Below are 17,228 nucleotides of genomic sequence, written 5' to 3'. Positions count from 1 at the left end.
CTTCTCTCTCATCCTAGTTTTAAATCTGGCATCTTTGGAGACCAAAGTAAGCCCTACCCATTGTCACTCACTTGGTCTGAAGATTATCTTTCTGTATGCTGCTATTTATTTAAAAATTGTGATTGCAACAAAATGTAGAGCTGACTCCAGAATTAAAAGTTCACTCTTTTAAAGATGAATTTTCTCCACTAAATAATGTATATTTATTTATAGTTGTCCGAGTGTATGTTCTGAGCCCTTGTCTTTTCTGAAGGTGACATCTCTGTGACTAGTTCCATGTCCTTGATGATATTCATCAGTATGGAAGGACACGTGTACAAATATATTCCTACTGTCCTCCCCCTAATCCTTGTGGCATTACACAGTTGATACCTGTCTCTTTCACCATTAGTATCATGGCAACTCTTGTTTAGAAAAATGTCATTGTTGAATGGCCAGAGGATAAAATTGCAGAATATGCTTGAAATAAAATTTTATATAATGAGGGTTAAGAAGAGATGGTCTATGAAATACATGTTTGCAGTTATATATGCTTTCATAGCTATAAAATATATACTTTCAAGGTGTTAATTAACATAATTGGCTATGTTTGTCTAGTTTTTAGCTCTTTATATTGCTGGGTGCCATACACTTAAAAGCTATACTTTATCAAACACAGTGAACATCTCCCTGGGTCAGAGTACAGTCTTGCACCACTTAGTGGCCTCCCCTAGACCACACCTTTTAAGCAGGACCCCAGTCCTACAATCAGATTTGTGTATGTGACCCCTGTGGGTCTGATTACAGAATCAGGACACAAGTTTATAATCAGTTGGTGACATGGTTCGCTCTACATCATGGTTTGTATCTATATGCAGCATGGTTAATACTTGCTTAGTAACTGTGGTAGGTGAGAAGCCAAAGGCCTGTGCGGGTATTTGATTGTCTTTATGTAATCAGTCCAGTGCACACTCTTTTCCTTTCCCTTTTTCCTTACCGTTTTCTTAGATGAGACCCCTTCCTCCCCCTAATTATGCAGCATGCTTTGGAACTTGTTTAGCAGTTTCCCCTTCCTCATAGTTCCATGCATGGTAGGACATGATATGCATTGCCTTATGTGCTGCAGGTGCCAGTCTGCGTCCGCATCCTCTGTCTGTCTGCTGTTATGGGATCGCAGCTCAGATTTTTCCAAAACACACTGTTACAGATAGTCAGAGTGGCAGATGTGAATGCAAAAACACACTTGTGATGGCAGCAAAGCTGCAAGGTATATACAGCAGCGTTTGTTGTAACTGGGATCAGATGAGAATGTCCTGACCTGGTTACAAAGATATGGCGGTACTTGTAATGCAGGCAGGACCTTATTTAGAAGAGTAGTATCCCTACAGTAGTCACACGAGAGAACTCACTGTAACAAAATACCAGTCTTTCAATGAAGAGGTAGAATGATTTATTTGCTGATATTTTTCTGGCTGTCTCAAGTGGATGCTGCTTTCCTTTCAGCTTGAGGTACTTAGACACAGGGCCGGCTCCAGGCACCAGCATTCCAAGCAGGTGCTTGGGGCGGCACTCTGCAAGGGGCGGCAGTCTGTGTGTTCAGCTGCCCGCGGCGACAGTTCAGCGGCTTCTGTCTTCCAGCACATCGCTCGCCCGCGCCGCTTCCCGCTGCCCCCATTGGCCTGGGACAGCGAACCGCGGCCAGTGGGGGCCGCGATCGGCCGAACCTGCCGCGTCAGCAGGTAAATAAACTGGCCCGGCCTGCCAGGGTGCTTACCCTGGCGAGCCACATGCCAAACATTGCCGACCCCTGTTATAGTGGGATGGCTGCTTTTCAACACTTGATGGATGGATGCTGCTGCATTATTAAATGTATAGTAACAGAATGTAAGGTAGAAAGGATTTTACCGGCGTCTGTTTTACTAGACTGAACCTTTCAAATGGCTGGCTTGCAGCAGGTTTCCAACTGTGGTAGAAAATAGGATGGAAACTTACTATGTTAATAAGGGTCTTGTGTGATCTGTGCAGCACTTAGCCTTGGGAGTTATAAGGAAATATTGTTTTGTAATGCAGATATTTGTGTGACTGGCAGGACCACTGTTGCATGAGGTGTACGTAGTATTTAGTCTTTGTAGTGCTAAGTATATTCTGTTTTCAAGCATGTTTAAAAACAGGAGTGCAAAACACATAAACCTTGACCAGGACAAGACCAGTAGGGTATAGAGTTTTTCACTTTCTGAATCATGGGACAACTTATTCTGCCCTAGCTATGTGGGGGGCAGCATCAACACTGTTGGAAGTGACTTCCAGCTGTTGAGAGTTATGGGAGGTGTTGTTGGACAGAGGGGGCCAAAGCAGGAGGAGCAGAGTGGGGGGCTGGGTGTGAGGTTGGTGAGGCTGGAGCAAGTCCTCAGAGGGATTACTAAAAGGTGCTATTGCAAAAATGACATGATCTAGAATCTTTCACTCTGTTTTATTCATTAGTGATCACTGAGAGCTTGTCCCTTGCAGCAGTATTTTAGAAGTTGGTATAGTTTGTTTTGGAGATGGTCATTAAGAATAATTGAACTACTAAGAACATTGCAAGCTGCCCTCAGCATTTATAAAATCTTAGCAGCAGAGAGAGCTGCCTGGAAGACTGCAAAACTCCTAAGTTCCACTGGGCCAGAAAGTGCTGCCACAACCAAGACCTTTTCTAGTCCTGGGAAGCTAATCATCTCTGGATTCTCCTGGGACCTAGTTGTTTTCCTTGATCCTTCAGGAGTTCTTAAACTCTGCAGGAGTCCTGGAGACTCTGTTCCTGTGGCACTCTGTAGGACTAGAGAATGTCCTTGGTGTTCCAGAGCTTGTTAGTGGAACAGGAGGAGAGAGATGCAGGACCTGTAGTATCTGTGGTGCTTAAATGCTCTTCAGGGTTGAAGCTGTAGTCAAGACCTTCTGTCTAATGGAGCTGCTGGTAAAGCTGCTCGTACTCATTGGTCCTGGAGCAAATACTAGTCTTCCTGCCTATTTGTTTTAGGCAGAACTTCTTACTACTCCCAGTCCCAGCTTCTTACCACAAATACTTGTATATAAGCCTACTCGGTCAGCGTTTTTTAAAGCTGATTTTTATACCTAACTTGGAGTAGGGGAGACGGACTGATTTACCAGTTGGTTTATTTATGTAAATTAAGGTATTTATAAGTCCAAATACACCTGGATTTTGGCTTCTTGTATTGGCCATAGCATTATACAGACTTAAATTAAAATGTGTGTATGTAGCCAAGGGGAGCATTTCAGTACAATTTTTAGTTAATACGTGAACAAGAAAGCTCCAGAAAACAGTAAGTGGATATTATTTTACATTCACATAAATCAGAGGAGCTGAAAGGATTTGCTTAAGCTCCCCGCTTAAAATCACCTCTGAGCTGAGATAAAGTTCAGTGGCAATACATTTTTTTTGCAAAAATTATGAACATGTGAAAATAATAGGTTATAACCTAAGTCCTGAGTATATACTTGAATTGCTCAGTGTACTTAAAAAGTCATGATGTAACTTTAAGTATATTGGGCACTGCAGTATATAAATAATATAATACAGGTTATGATACATTTTCTAAGCAGTTTTTAGAAATACGACTCACTGTTTCATTACCTGTTTCAACAGAAGCTGACATGATACCAATACTCCTATAAGGAGCACTGAACTAAGGCTGACGTAAAGAAGGACTTAGTAAATTCAGTTGCTGTTTGAAGGTTGGAGAAAACAGGGTCTTACAAAGTTGTAAAGTGCTATTTTTAATTGAGTTATTTAAAACTACTCTTAAATCAATCAGAATTAATCTCTCTATCTGTTACTTCACAGCAGCTTTAAAAGTCCCCTGATTTCTCATACATTCACATGGCATCTGGAGTTCTGGAGTGAGAGCAAAATTGTTGAGACAAGCTGGAGATACACAGAGCTCTTCTTCAGCACTGTGTAGCTCGAAAAAGCTTGTCTTTTTCAACAACAAAAGTTGGTCCAGCAAAAGATATTACCTGACCCCCCCTTGTCTCTCTAATATCCTGGGACCAAAACAGCTACAACCACACTGCATACAATGTTTATTTTAGACCATTGGGAAAGCTTGTTTCCTTTTGTTGGTGCTTCAGCAGCTAGTGCTGGCAGGCAGAGAATTTCTTATGGAAATTTTTTTGTGAAAAAATATATTTTAAGCCACTCTGCTTTTCTAGTCATGTATTCTGTTTTTGAAGTATTACTCTCCTCTCATACTTTGCCTGGGATATTTGCATGAACCAGAATCTTTGTTTTTTGAGGTTCACCTGCTTTTATTTCTTCATCTGAAGTTACACCATGATGTCACTAACAGAGGAGTGTATGCTGCTGGGAAAATTGTCATCTGAAACTGTGGATTACAGTTTCAAGTGGAAAATAAATAGAGGGAAGAGATGAACTCTGTAGCACAGATGCTCCTAAATTGGTTGCAGCTGAGAAGCACACATTGCAATTCAGCTGGGAGGGGTTGACAAAGTTGGCTTTAAGTCACCTTTGACCCTCAGCTGAATACTCGGCTGGCCGGATGCGAAACGAGTCCCTGAAATAAACTTGAGCATCCTTCTGGATGCTGAATTTGCAGTTGGCAAAAGCTATTCCATTTGCTTGTGAAGTGTCTCTTGCTCTTCCTTATTATTTACTTGTGTTATGATTGTGCCCAGAAGTCCTAGTTGGTCTTGGGGTTCTGTTGTGTTAGATTTCTAAATGGGTCCCATGACCTGAGCAAACAATATAGGGGGATTTTTCCTGAAAGGAACTGTGTGGAGATTTCCTGCCTTCTCTTTGGTTTAGGGGTTGATCTGGTCCAAAGTCAGGGAGTACAAAAATAACAGTATTAAGTAAATGATTATCAATATTGCATTGCTATAGTTAACTAATGAGCACAAGGGCAACTCTTAAAAGAATTTCTTTTTGCCACTACATTTTCTGCAGGTAAAATACATTGTTTTTAATGTTGTGCTTGTTTGCGGTACACATGCCTTTTAAATGTAAATGGGCCCTCCTTGTTCGGTTGAAACTAGAATATGTTTGTGATTCTGATCATGCACAGTACCCAAGAGAATTGTGTACAAACTGCTTTCCTCTCTCTCTCTCTCTCTCTCTGTCTCGTAAAGTAATCCCTCTGAAAATTACTAACTTTGAGAGATCCCATTTTAGGCCCCAGTCCTGTAGCAGAAACTTCTATATGAGTTTAACTTTACACACACAGTTAACCCCATTGAAGTCAATCAAAACAGTGACAAAACCTCCATTAACTTCAGAGCAGATCACCCAGTGTTTCTGCATAATAGATTATACCATAACTCATATCCTATCAGGGACCCAACACTCCAGCTAGTGACTGACCTGCTCCAAAATACATCACATCTTCAGGGAAGATTTTACCCAAAAATGTAGTAAGCCAATTCCAAATGCACAGTGCAATGAACATGATCAGTATTTAGGCCCAGACTGGAAAGATTTACACGTATGGTTTACTTTATGTATGTAAGTATTCCCAATAGCAGCCATGTAATGGGAACCTGATTCATTGCCCACTAATGTCAATGGGAAGTCCTCCCTTGACTTCAGTAGAGCTGGATCAGGCCCCAGTTGTGTTGCAGTCCTACTACCTGTGGGTGAATTCCACTGCTTCTTAGAATCTCCTCTTACTTTATTCATGGAAGAGTGGTGTTCACACTCCATCCTGTGCTTGACTGTGTGACTGGGAGGTTGGGCTGATCTTGATAAAGGGAAGGTGAAGATTCAGAAACATAATAAAGTAGTACTTTGCCCCTCTTACTGAAAGATCTCAAAGTGCAATTCAAACATGTTTTCCAGCTTTCTTTTAGATGGAGTTTTATGGAGTTAAGTTACTTAATCATGCAAGTAGGTCTTGGAGCTGGAAATCGTATTCAGGAGTCCTGAATGTCAGACCTGTTTTTATGCACTAAACAGAGCACCTCCTGAAACTAGAATCCTGTTTGGAATCTGTTCTTATTGTATGATTTCTGGACTTAGATAATCAAGTTCCATTAAGTTAAGAATTTATCTGATGAAACTGGATATTGAGGCATGTTTAACAAATGAGATTTATTTCCCTGCCTTTCTGGTCTTGGCTGCTTGTTGGTCGTTCATGGTTTAGTAGCACAACTGCTTGTTGACTTGGCTGAACGCTCTTCCCAATACTGAAAGCTCCTAACTGATTGTTTAGAAGAGACAACTTTAGATTGCCTTTGTACAAATCATTGAACACTTTTAGACAGTGTTATCTAGCAGGAGTGAGGAAACTTACCAGTTAAACTTTAGTCGTGTTACCCACCTAGGTTCATCTTAATTTTTTAAACATGAATAAAAATGCATGTACAAAGGTCTAAAACTAAAAAGCATGAAATAATATGAAAGAGCTGTATGGGATGCATAGTGGTGATTCTACATTATGATTCAAAGCCTTTTTCTTGATGCTTGTATACACTACTGCATCAGAGCTTTCAGCTGACAGATAAGACTGACCATCAGAACTGTCCTAGCTGGAGGGAAGGAAATTCGAGGTAGATGGGAAGGAAAAAAGCAGCATCCTGAAACATTGCTGCGGTATTAGGTTTTCAGTGGTTTGGCTCCGTCTCGAAAGTGGTAATACAAAATACAAGACTTGATTACCATCCACTAAAAAACAGTGATTGCTGTTGTGATAATTATGCCTACAAATTTACTCTAATTATGAGCTCAATTTTAAAAAGTGTGTGAAAGTTCATAAGATGTCGTAATAACCTATAACAAACATTGATGGGAAAAGGTCTGAGAAAGAGATGGACTAAATTAGTCTAAACAAAAGGGCTTCTAATATGGTTTAAGGACTATGCTAAAATCATGGTTAGTCAAAACAGATGATGTGGAAGTAATGAACCGAAATTGGTGTGTCAGATATTCAGTCTGATTGTTGAACAAAATAATGAGGGGATGGATTATTCCATCTGCCACTCATTTTTGAGTCCTTAAAGAAGGAGACTTTGGGGGGGAAATAGGAAAGAACAGAGCAAGCTTCACCATCATGGCTGCCACTCCCACTATCTCCTTGGACCCTGGACCTTCTTTGTCCTAATCCTGAGGGATGTCCTGACCAGATCGGTCCATAGAGAGGGATCCAGATTACATTGCTAGCCGTACCAGCTCCAGCTGAATCCCAAACACTACCTGAGATGAAGTGGGACCAGATTTTAGCAACAGAAGTAGCTCCAGCCCAACTCAACTATCTGTCTTCTCTTTTACGCAAAAGGCAGTTATTGCCATCTTTTAAACCATCTAAAAGACTGTCAAACAAGGGTGTGTTTTCTTTTTTAAGACTCTCTCCAGCTAATGGGAAAGAGAACAAGGGATGTTAGAATGAAAGCCTTATTTTTTTATACTTTATATTTCAAATGCTTAAACTCTTAGGTCTACATCCAGGCACCTAAATAGGACCCTGATCCTGTAGACACTTATGCATGTTCTTAACTATAAACACCTATTGGGCACAGTGGCTCAGCACTTTTGGAACAGACTGCTTATTTAGGTGCCTAAATATAGATTTGGGAATCTATCGTGGCCTTTATTTTTGCTTGGCGACAAGACATCCTGTCTAATCTAGGACATACCTAACCCCTCCCCCACAAATGTCTGCTGGCTTCCTATGAACTGGAGGTTTGCCCTAGAGCTATCCAGTCCTTTAACCATAGACCGTCATGAGAAACTGCTGCATTTCTCTTCTTACCTCCATGCTTTCCAAAGAATCTTCTTGATTTGATGGTGGTTTCAGACTGGGTGTCTTTTGGGCATTGACTTGAGTCACTGTAGGTTATTTTTGAACAGCTGAAACTTGGTTGCCCCTGTAACGATGCTGCCTCTGGTGGGACACAACTGAGAGTATCCATTCAGGACAAATTGCTTAGAGCAGGGCAGTGACAGCCCAAAGCTGGGTGTCCTTTATTACTAAGGCACACCAAACCAGCCAAACAAAGAGGACTTTGGTTTTACCCCACTAACCAGAAATCATACAAGCAATTCCCTCGGATACTCCAGTTCCCTTGTATCCCCACCAGCACCGCTCCTTATGGGGATGAATGGTTATGAAAACCAATACCCCAGTAAAAGAAAAAAGGGTTCTCCTGATCCCAAAGGACCAAGCCCCAGACCTAGGTCAGTATACAAGTCAAATCTTACCCACAAATCACGCTGTTGCCAATCCTTTAGAATCTAAAATCTAAAGATTTATTCATAAAAAGAAAGAAATATAGATGAGAGCTAAAATTGGTTAAATGGAATCAATTACATACAGTAATCGCAAAGTTCTTGGTTCAGGCTTTTAGCAGTGATGGAATAAACTGCAGGTTCAAATAAAGTCTCCGGAGTACATCCACAGCTTGGGTGGGTCATTCAGTCCTTTGTTCAGAGCTTCAGTCTGTAGCAAGGTTCCTCCAGAGGTAAGAAGCAGGATTGAAGACAAGATGGAGGGGTTTCCAGGGCCTTTTATATTCTCTGCCATGTGGAAGGACACCCCTTTGTTCTTACTGTGGAAAAACACAGCAGCAAGATGAAGTCTGGAGTCACATGGGCAAGTCACATGTCCATGCATGACTCAGTTCTTTACAGGGAGAGCAGCGATTGCTCACATGCTACCTTGAATGTTCCCAGGAAAACTTCTCATGTGGATTGGAGTCTCCCAAGGTTCATTGTCAGTTAAGTGTTTCTTGATTGGGCACTTAATCTGCAAATTCCTTTCTCAAGAAACTGACCAAATGCTTCACTAATGCTACTTAGAATCAAACACATTGAGATACAAGTAAATAGCCAATATTCATAATTTCAACTACAAAATTGTTACATGCATGCAGATACCATAATCATAGCCAGCAGATCATCTTTTCATAGACACCTCACTCGACAACCTTTGTATAAGATTTGGTGTAACTATAAGGCCTTGGTTGCAACGATGATCTATACGGTCACAGTTCATGTCAATAACGTCACAGCCCCTCAGCCAGTTTATGCCTGCATCCGTAATTCCCCTTTATGATGATCTTCATAATGTGTTTCCTGTATCTGCTCATCTCAGGGACTGATAACATGACTGAGATCAACCCAACGTTAGTTTCTTGAACCTTAAAACCTAGTGAAATGTTGCCAGCCTTTGTAGTGGATATTGAGAATGTTTTGGCATTTTGAGCAGTGCTGTTTTTTAGCAGACTATCATAAAATCACCCTTTTAAGATAAGTGCTTGCATCAGTCTTTGCAAATGGTGACTTTGCAAATATATCCTTGTGCCATGTATCATAGCTGAAAACAATGATATTGGGAGAATGGCGAGAGAGATTAACAATGAAAACATCTGCTATGTCAAGGCCAAGTGTAAAACGAGCTCAGTATTATGAATAATTCAATAAACAAAAGCTCATCAAACAAATATAAACATTATCTGTTTAGCATTTTAGTTCTTAATGTAGAGAGTATAAATACTGGTTTATGACAGCAGAAAATGTGAGTTTGCTCACTTACATTTTACAAAATTATTACAGTTTGCAAGATAAGATTTGTTTACTTGACATAAATTTCTTACTGATTCTTAATTGCTCTTGTTTTGTATTTTACTTTGGGAGGCTTTATCTTGATAGGAAGTGCAGCAGAATCATTTTGAAAAATTAATAGCCAGTAAAAGAAAAACTTCTGGCTTGGAAGTGTGTGTTACTTAGCCATCTAATATCCCATGCTGAGTAAGGAATGCAGGATTAGAATCTGAACGTATGATGCAAAATCCTAATTTGACTCTGTTTAGTAAACTGTCTAAAACTGTATCTTAAATACAACAGGCCTTCTCATGGGGACACTAGATGCAGTCTTGGACTCTACATCAAAAGTGGCTCCATTTCGGATCCTGCATCAAACACCGGATTCTCAAGTCTACTGGTCCATTGCATGTGGTAAGTGTGATTCTTTATTAGGAGGCTAAATGGTTTTTAAAAAGTGGCAAATCTTTTCCCTAATGCCAATATACCTAAGAATGGCACGTAAACATCTGGTGGGATAATTCTCTCTTCTCCCTCAAACCCCATCAGGTTTTAACAGTAAAACTGCTCACCTACATTGAGAAAATGGAAAACCTGCCAGCAGTTGCTCATTTAGGGCCCAGTACTGCAAAATGCTGGGTAGTTGAATGGAAGTTGGAGAAAATCTGCACCATGCAGGATTGGGCATTTAAAAGTCCAGCATGAAGTGTTCGATTTTTACTTCTATGGCCTGTTTTTTCTTTCCTTTTTATTAATTTAAGAATGTTTGTGGATCACAGAGAATGGAGATATATACCTGCTATGCAGACAGATGATTGCAAATACTGAGTCTCATTTTGTTCCAGATATTTTGCATTTAATAAATCATGGCTTATATTCTTAGTTATTTTTATTAAATAATGAGTACAGGCTTGTACAAACAGCACTTCACTTCAACACTGAGAACTACTTATCTCTGAGATGTCACAATAAAAAGCATGCAGTGGGGGAGGTCTAGGTTGGATATTAGGAAACACTTTTTCACTAGGAGGGTGGTGAAGCACTGGAATGGGTTACCTAGGTGGTAAAATCTCCGTCCTTGGAGGTTTTTAAGGCCCAGCTTGACAAAGCCCTGGCTGGGATGATTTAGTTGTTGGTCCTTCTTTGAGCAGGAGGTTGGACTAGATGACCTCCTGAGGTCTCTTCCAACCCTAATCTTCAATGATTCTATGGTCATATATAAAAGGTTATAGGCACAAAGGCAATTTTTTTTCAATGTAACCTTTGACAAACTCACTAATTACCATGAAAGAGCAAAATTTTGTTGGCATTATTGAAATTATATTAATGCTATTTTCCCCCTCAGTACTTAGTTCTTTTATTTATCTTAAAGATAGCTAAAATGCATAAATCATCTAAAAAGGCCTCAACAGTCCCTTTCTGCTGATAGCATCCCCATCCAGAATACATTTTGCCCAATAGCTTTATATTTCTGAAGAGGATATAAATCTAAAGTATTGAGAAAATAATATGGAACTGTCCCCTTATTCCTGATGAGTTTTGTAGCAGGAGTTTAGCCAGCAGCAGATTTCTGCTAGTGGATTGTAGTAAAATTAATGTTCACCTCAGCTTCAGCATTCATTCAGTTTATCCCTAAACCAAATAGATCCAAGTGTATTGACACAATTAGTTGCACAGACAGTGCTAGGCAAATAGACACACCTATACAAGTACTGGCATTCTAAAGAGTTTATAGTGTTAGGGCCTGATCCAACACCCACTGAAGTCAATAGACAGATTCCTATTGGCTTCTATGGGTGTATAGATGTTATAGCTGAGGTTTCTGTTTCAGTGCAAACATACTTGGAACAGCCTTTCTCAGGAGCATTTAGAGACAATGGAAGCTGAGTTGTGGGTGCCACAACCTTCATCTCTTCCTAGGGTGGGGTTGGCACTGGAACTATGCCAGGTGCTTGAGCAGTACAGCAGTCACTTTCCAATTGTCCTGTTCCAATAAGTTTTGGATTAACATAGGTTTGATCCTGCATAACTAAATATCAGTAATGTTCAATAGGCAGCTACTCTGACAAACTAGGCAGGTATAGTACAGATAAAAATGGCCAGTATGTTCAAGACACACTATCTCATCCTCCTTCACATCCCTCCTTCAGACTCACCTCTTTCATGATGCCTACAAAACCCTGCGTGCTATTATATCTAGGAGAGTGACAAGCTGTCACTGTCATACTTGTACTAAGTCCTCCATTCCTGCCATTCTCCCTTACTTGTCTCTACTCTGAATTAAAAAGGGGGGGGGGGAGAAAACCATCAACAAAATAAAACACAACTGTGCCAATCATTACCATGTTCTTTTGTTAGATCCCTGGCCCCAGCCTGGGTTTGTTTGTGTCTGTTAGTTGTAAGCCCTTGGGGGGAAAGTCTGTGGGGAGATTTTCAGAGGTACAATGGGAATTCTGTACAAAACTGGTATTTATGCTTTTGAAAATCTACCCCTGACTCTTTACGTGTATTTGCTGAGCCCAATGCGACCCCAGTCCCTTCCTGTGTAGCTCCAATAGTGTGATAAGGAAACAAGTTATGACCCAGTATTTGGTTGTTCTGCTATGCAGCATTTGTATTGTGTCTTCAGATAGCTTCCCTGCTTTCAGGTGCATCTCAGTTTTTCTAGTGTTATGAAACTGCTTTGGTATTCTCCCTAGAGCAGAAGTACACAGCTTTTTCTATTCTAAGCTGTGCATGGTCCATGCAGCTCAACAGAGTTCAGGAGGAGGATGATAAATTTGCCCACAAGGAAGTTTGAGGTCAGCATGGATAGGAATAAACAGAAAACACAAGTTGTGTTTTTTCTAACCTATCTTTTGCTTGTTAAAGTCAACCTGATTATAGCAGGAGTTGAGTTCCCTCTCCTCTCACCCTTTCACTCCTCATTCCTTCCTATTGTTTTGTTTCCTGCTGACTGATGGCACAGTGTTTGATCTTGAGAGCAGGGTCTAGCTTCTCTAAGCATACTGTTTTGTGGGCACATTTTATTCATCTAGCATCTTCCCCTAGAGACCAAACTTTTGTCCCTTTTATAATTTGCTCAGTCTCTAATTGTCTAGTCTCAGTTCCAGAAGCTCAGTGAAATAGCACAGAGCCCTGCTGACAGTACTGAATATTTCCTAAACACACTATATTTATCTTGCAGTTAGCATTATCTCTTAACTGTATATTTACTAACTGCTACTCATGTCATGTTTATATATTTATTTGATTTCTCAGACATTATCTAGAGCTCAGAGAACTCCCAAAATTAAAAATGCACAGGTAAATTCTAAAATTTTGCAGTGTCACATTTTAGTTCATCAGCTTTTTCCCCAGTTAAACCTTTTAAGTTAATAGACTCTTTAACAAAAACTAGACAGTCTACTGAGCCATAAGACTCCAGTTAAATTTTCCTCCAATCTCCAGCCCCTCCTTTAGATGCCTTTGGGGGAAAGATAAACTTTGTAGCATTCCCAGAGACACTTCATACCGTATTGAGTCTGATCCCACAAATTCTTACACACAAATAATTCCACTATTAAATGCTGTGCTATAGTCACATGGATTTTTGCTATCCAATATGCATCAGAATCTTCTCTTCTTCAGTTAGACAAGAAATCAGATCCTATTGTACCATCAGCTACTTTAAAAAGACATTAATACCATATCCCTATATTGTAATATGAAACCTCTCCCCCTGCAATCTAATCTAATCTAATCTCCTCCTGTGCATGCTTTTCAAGGATGTCCCTAGAGGATAATGATCAATAAGAGACCTAATTTTATATGGTGTATTGGCCAAAGGACAATGTGTGGAGTAACACACTCTAAAACATAGCACTTTTAAAAAGAAGGGAAAACGTGAGTTACTAGAAAATGAACCATTTGTAACCTGTTGGTAAGTAAAATCCTAGGAATATTCCTGGGGAAATAATAAGAAGTGGTTACAGGCTGCCATAAAATATACTCAGTTGATGAGTGCAGTAAAAATACCTATAAATGAATAAAAATAAACATGTACTATTGAGAATTCTGTTGCCATGACTTCAACCCTTAGGAAGCAGGAAAAGGTGATCTGCCTGCTGCTAGTACTTGAAATTGTATCACTTTTGTGTTACATATAGAAGAGTTAATCTAAAAGGCTGTATAATGGCTTTGTCATGCAAAGCACAAATATAGTCTGTTCCTTCCATGAGGTAGTATCCAGTTAATAAAAACAAGAGACTAAATTGCTTTCCCATTGTTACATTGTAATTATCTAAGGGCTAGTCTACACTGGCAACGCTAAAGAACTGCCACGGCAGCGCTTTAATGTGCCTTGTGTGGTCGCAGCGCAGCACTGGGAGAGAGCTCTCCCAGCGCTCTAAAAAAACCACCTCCACGAGGGGCGCAGCTCCGCTGGGGCACTGTTTACACTGGTGCTTTACAGCACTGCAACTTGCTGCGCTCAGGGGGGTGTTTTTTCACACCCCAGAGCAAAAAAGTTGCAGCGCTCTTAATTGCCAGTGTAGACAAGCCCTAAAAAAGTGTGTTAATGGGATTTTAACTTTGCCTGAGGCCTATTTGCTATTACAGTAACCCATCTTGTGCATAATTGATTCCTGGTAGGCACACAAATGATGATAGTCTTATTGTTCTTTTCACTGTAATCATGTTTAGAGCAAGATTATTATTCCCATAAAACCTGTGGTCAGTTTTAGCAAATCAACTAATTAAAAATTGTAATGTCAGAAAGATCTTTGTCACCATCAGAGAATTTACAGTAATCCAGGGAGAAACACAGGCTTTTAGTGGGAAACAAAGCACAGAGCCTATGTTCATGGTGTTTTGATGGGTAGTATGATGGCAGTACTCAGACTATTGACTGTGTGTGTGTGTGTTTATATTTTATTTAAAAGACCATTCTTCTCATGTTTCAGCATGAGTGTACAGGGGAGATAATGATGTCATTAATTGGGCAAACTATTATAAAGCAACTGTCAAGGAACTTTTGGAAGGAAAACTCAGTATTTGACAGTATTTATTGGCCCTGTATAAAGCATTGCTTTATTCGCATTGCATTTTTTGTGAGGTTTAATAACTGTTAAAAACACCGTGGGGATGCAGTTCTTTAAAAGACAGATGCCGATTCTCATTTCTTGAGAGTAGGTGTTCTTCAGGAAAGTCTGAATTTTTTGGAAATTGTGTATAGAATTTGGATTGGTAGGGACAGATCCCATCAAAGAACATTTATTTGTGTATTTACCAACTAGTTGGTGAATCAGAAGTCTTCACTTTTATTATATACATAGCTCCACAAGCATTCAGAGCACTTCACAAAACATGTAAGAAGACATTGCAAACGAAGTCAAAACGTGACCTATTCTGTGAATCTTGTGATATAAGTATTGGGGACCAATCCTGTGGCCTTTACTTACACAACTAGCCCTGTTAACTGCAGGGAGCTACTCACTTGAGTAAATGCTGCAATACTGGAGTCTGCACAATTCTTCTTCTCTTCTAATTTATTAATATAAAAATAGAACATGCATAGATAATAACTGTAAATGAAAAAGGTGTTATGAAGTTTTGCTGATACCTACTGGAATTGCTGGCCTGTATTCTCAAAAGATAGCTAGGGTAGTATAACCTAAACACTGCAGAATATCCAAAAAACTTTGACACAGCTACTTTTATCTTAAAACATTTTGCAATAACAAATGCATTAAAATACATTACTCCTGTGAAGTAGATACGTGTTATGCCATTTTGCAGATGGGTAACTGGAGACTGAGGGGAGGTTAAGTGACTTGCACAAAACCACACAGCAAATCAGTATCAGAGATGGGACTAGAACCCACGAGTCCTAGCTTCTCAAACCAGGTTTCAAGTTAGTCTGGAGAAGAAATCAAAACTGTTTTCGATATTCCTGTTCACTTTTCCTACTGTAAGATATTTTTGACAGTACCAGATGTGAATGCTCATAGAAAAAACATTCAGAATGCTGGGCTCTAAGGGAGCGTTTTCAAAAGTGCCTAGTAAGTTAAGAGCCAGTGACACTTTAAAAAAATCCCTCTATCAGAATACTTCATCTGGCCGCATCTGTGCCTCAAAATCTTTGAGCCTGAGTTTAGAGAACTGCCCTAGATTCTTAGTGCATAGTCAGGTAGAGAATCAGTTTTGCCCTATTTTTGCAGTGTTAATTACTCTTGACATTATTTTCACCTTTTTGAAATGCCAGTGCAACTCCATCATAAATGTCCAGCTTCTTCTTAACTGTACTTAGAGGAATTTCTATTCAGTCCCAGTGCAGTATTAAATAAGCCTGTGAAAACCGCTCAAACCTGCCTAAGGTGTCAGTCTTCATAAAACAAAATGATAAAGATGTCGTCAATGGAGCTTTCTGATGAGGAGGGAAGTGGTGATAGTGCATTCATGTACTGGACCTGTTTATTTCTAAGCAATTCCTGTAGAGTATGAAAACTTGTAGCCTCTTATATTGTAGAATCTGCTTACCCAGAAGTGCTGAATAAATCCTTACATAGTCAAAGCCATTTTATGGAAAAACCACCTAACCCCCAAGAATAGTCCGAGTATTGCACTCAGCTGGATCCTCATTGCTGCTGTTTCATAAACATCATCTTTACTTCAGTAGTCTTATGATTGTGGTTTACTAGCTATTACCCCTGGCAAAATTCCTAACCGAGTGTATAAACAGGCCTAGTCTTTGAGTATACCATAAACCATTTTGACGTACTGACATTTCACACATCATAAAACTAGCTAGCAGCTAATCTCTTTCTTTTGTATGAAATTTAAACTGCTAATCAAAACACCTTACTGGAAAATGCATGTGTTTCATTGAGGCAAATTTCTTTCTCTTTCTTATAAAGTTGTTATGACATTCCTTATACGATGGGTGACAGCTCTCTGAAAGCAAAATCCTTGTGGGGAGATCAAGAATAAAATGATTAAGTATTTTCACCAGAATAACAGTGCGTGGGCAATGAGGCTGACTTTGCCATTTGACCTATGAGGAGAGTTGAAAGAATTGGGCATTTTCAGTGTAGAGAGGAGAAGGCTGTAGGATAATAGTTTTTAAATATTTAAGTTTATTATAAATAGGATGGTAATCCATTGTTCTCTAAATCCACCAAGGTTGGCCAAGAAATAATTGGCTTAGTTTCCAGCAACAGAGATTTAGGTTTGATATTAGGAAAACCTTTTTAACTAGAACGATAGTTAAGCGCTGGAACAGGTTACCTTGGAAGGTTGTGGAATCTGTATTATTTATAAGAACAGGTTAGATAAACATCTGTCATCAAGCATGGTGTTGGTATACTTAATCCTGCCCCAGCATTGGGGGGCAAGGCTAGATGACCTCCTGAGATCCCTTTTATCCCTACATTTCTATGATTTAATTACTGCATTTATATGCCCTTCATATTTTGGATGATGAGATTTATCCTGGATTGTACAGTTTACTTCTTTCTAAACATTGATTATGTCAAATTATTCCTGTTCCTGCATGCATACAGAGAAGGAGAAGAAAGTATCTTTTGCTTCAGTACATTGGGTTTGCAGGAAGTGCAAGAGTGAAAGACCAGTCATTCTGGGTAGGCCCAAAGACATTTCAAGGATCAGTCAGTTTATATGAATCAAAAAGGCAGTGGTTTCTGCATCAGGGAGTAGCTGC

The 17,228-nt window shown here is 39.7% G+C and overlaps 1 protein-coding gene across 2 annotated transcripts in view; it reads left to right on the top strand.

Annotated features, from left to right (window-relative positions):
- TBC1D8B (TBC1 domain family member 8B) overlaps window positions 1–17,228 on the top strand; it is a 60,927-nt gene that overhangs the window by 1,688 nt on the left and 42,011 nt on the right. For both annotated transcript variants that reach the window (XM_026652931.2, XM_026652930.2), the window contains exon 2: window positions 9,833–9,943. In XM_026652931.2, the coding sequence (XP_026508716.1) occupies window positions 9,833–9,943 (111 nt within the window). The remainder of the gene's footprint in view (window positions 1–9,832; window positions 9,944–17,228) is intronic.

The sequence above is a fragment of the Terrapene carolina genome, unplaced genomic scaffold (genome assembly GCF_002925995.2).
Source record: "Terrapene carolina triunguis isolate 2854851 unplaced genomic scaffold, T_m_triunguis-2.0 Scaffold131, whole genome shotgun sequence".
Classification (NCBI taxonomy): Eukaryota; Metazoa; Chordata; order Testudines; family Emydidae; genus Terrapene; species Terrapene triunguis.
The sequence above is the reverse complement of the archived record's forward strand: the minus strand, read 5'-3'. Positions and strand labels throughout refer to the sequence as shown.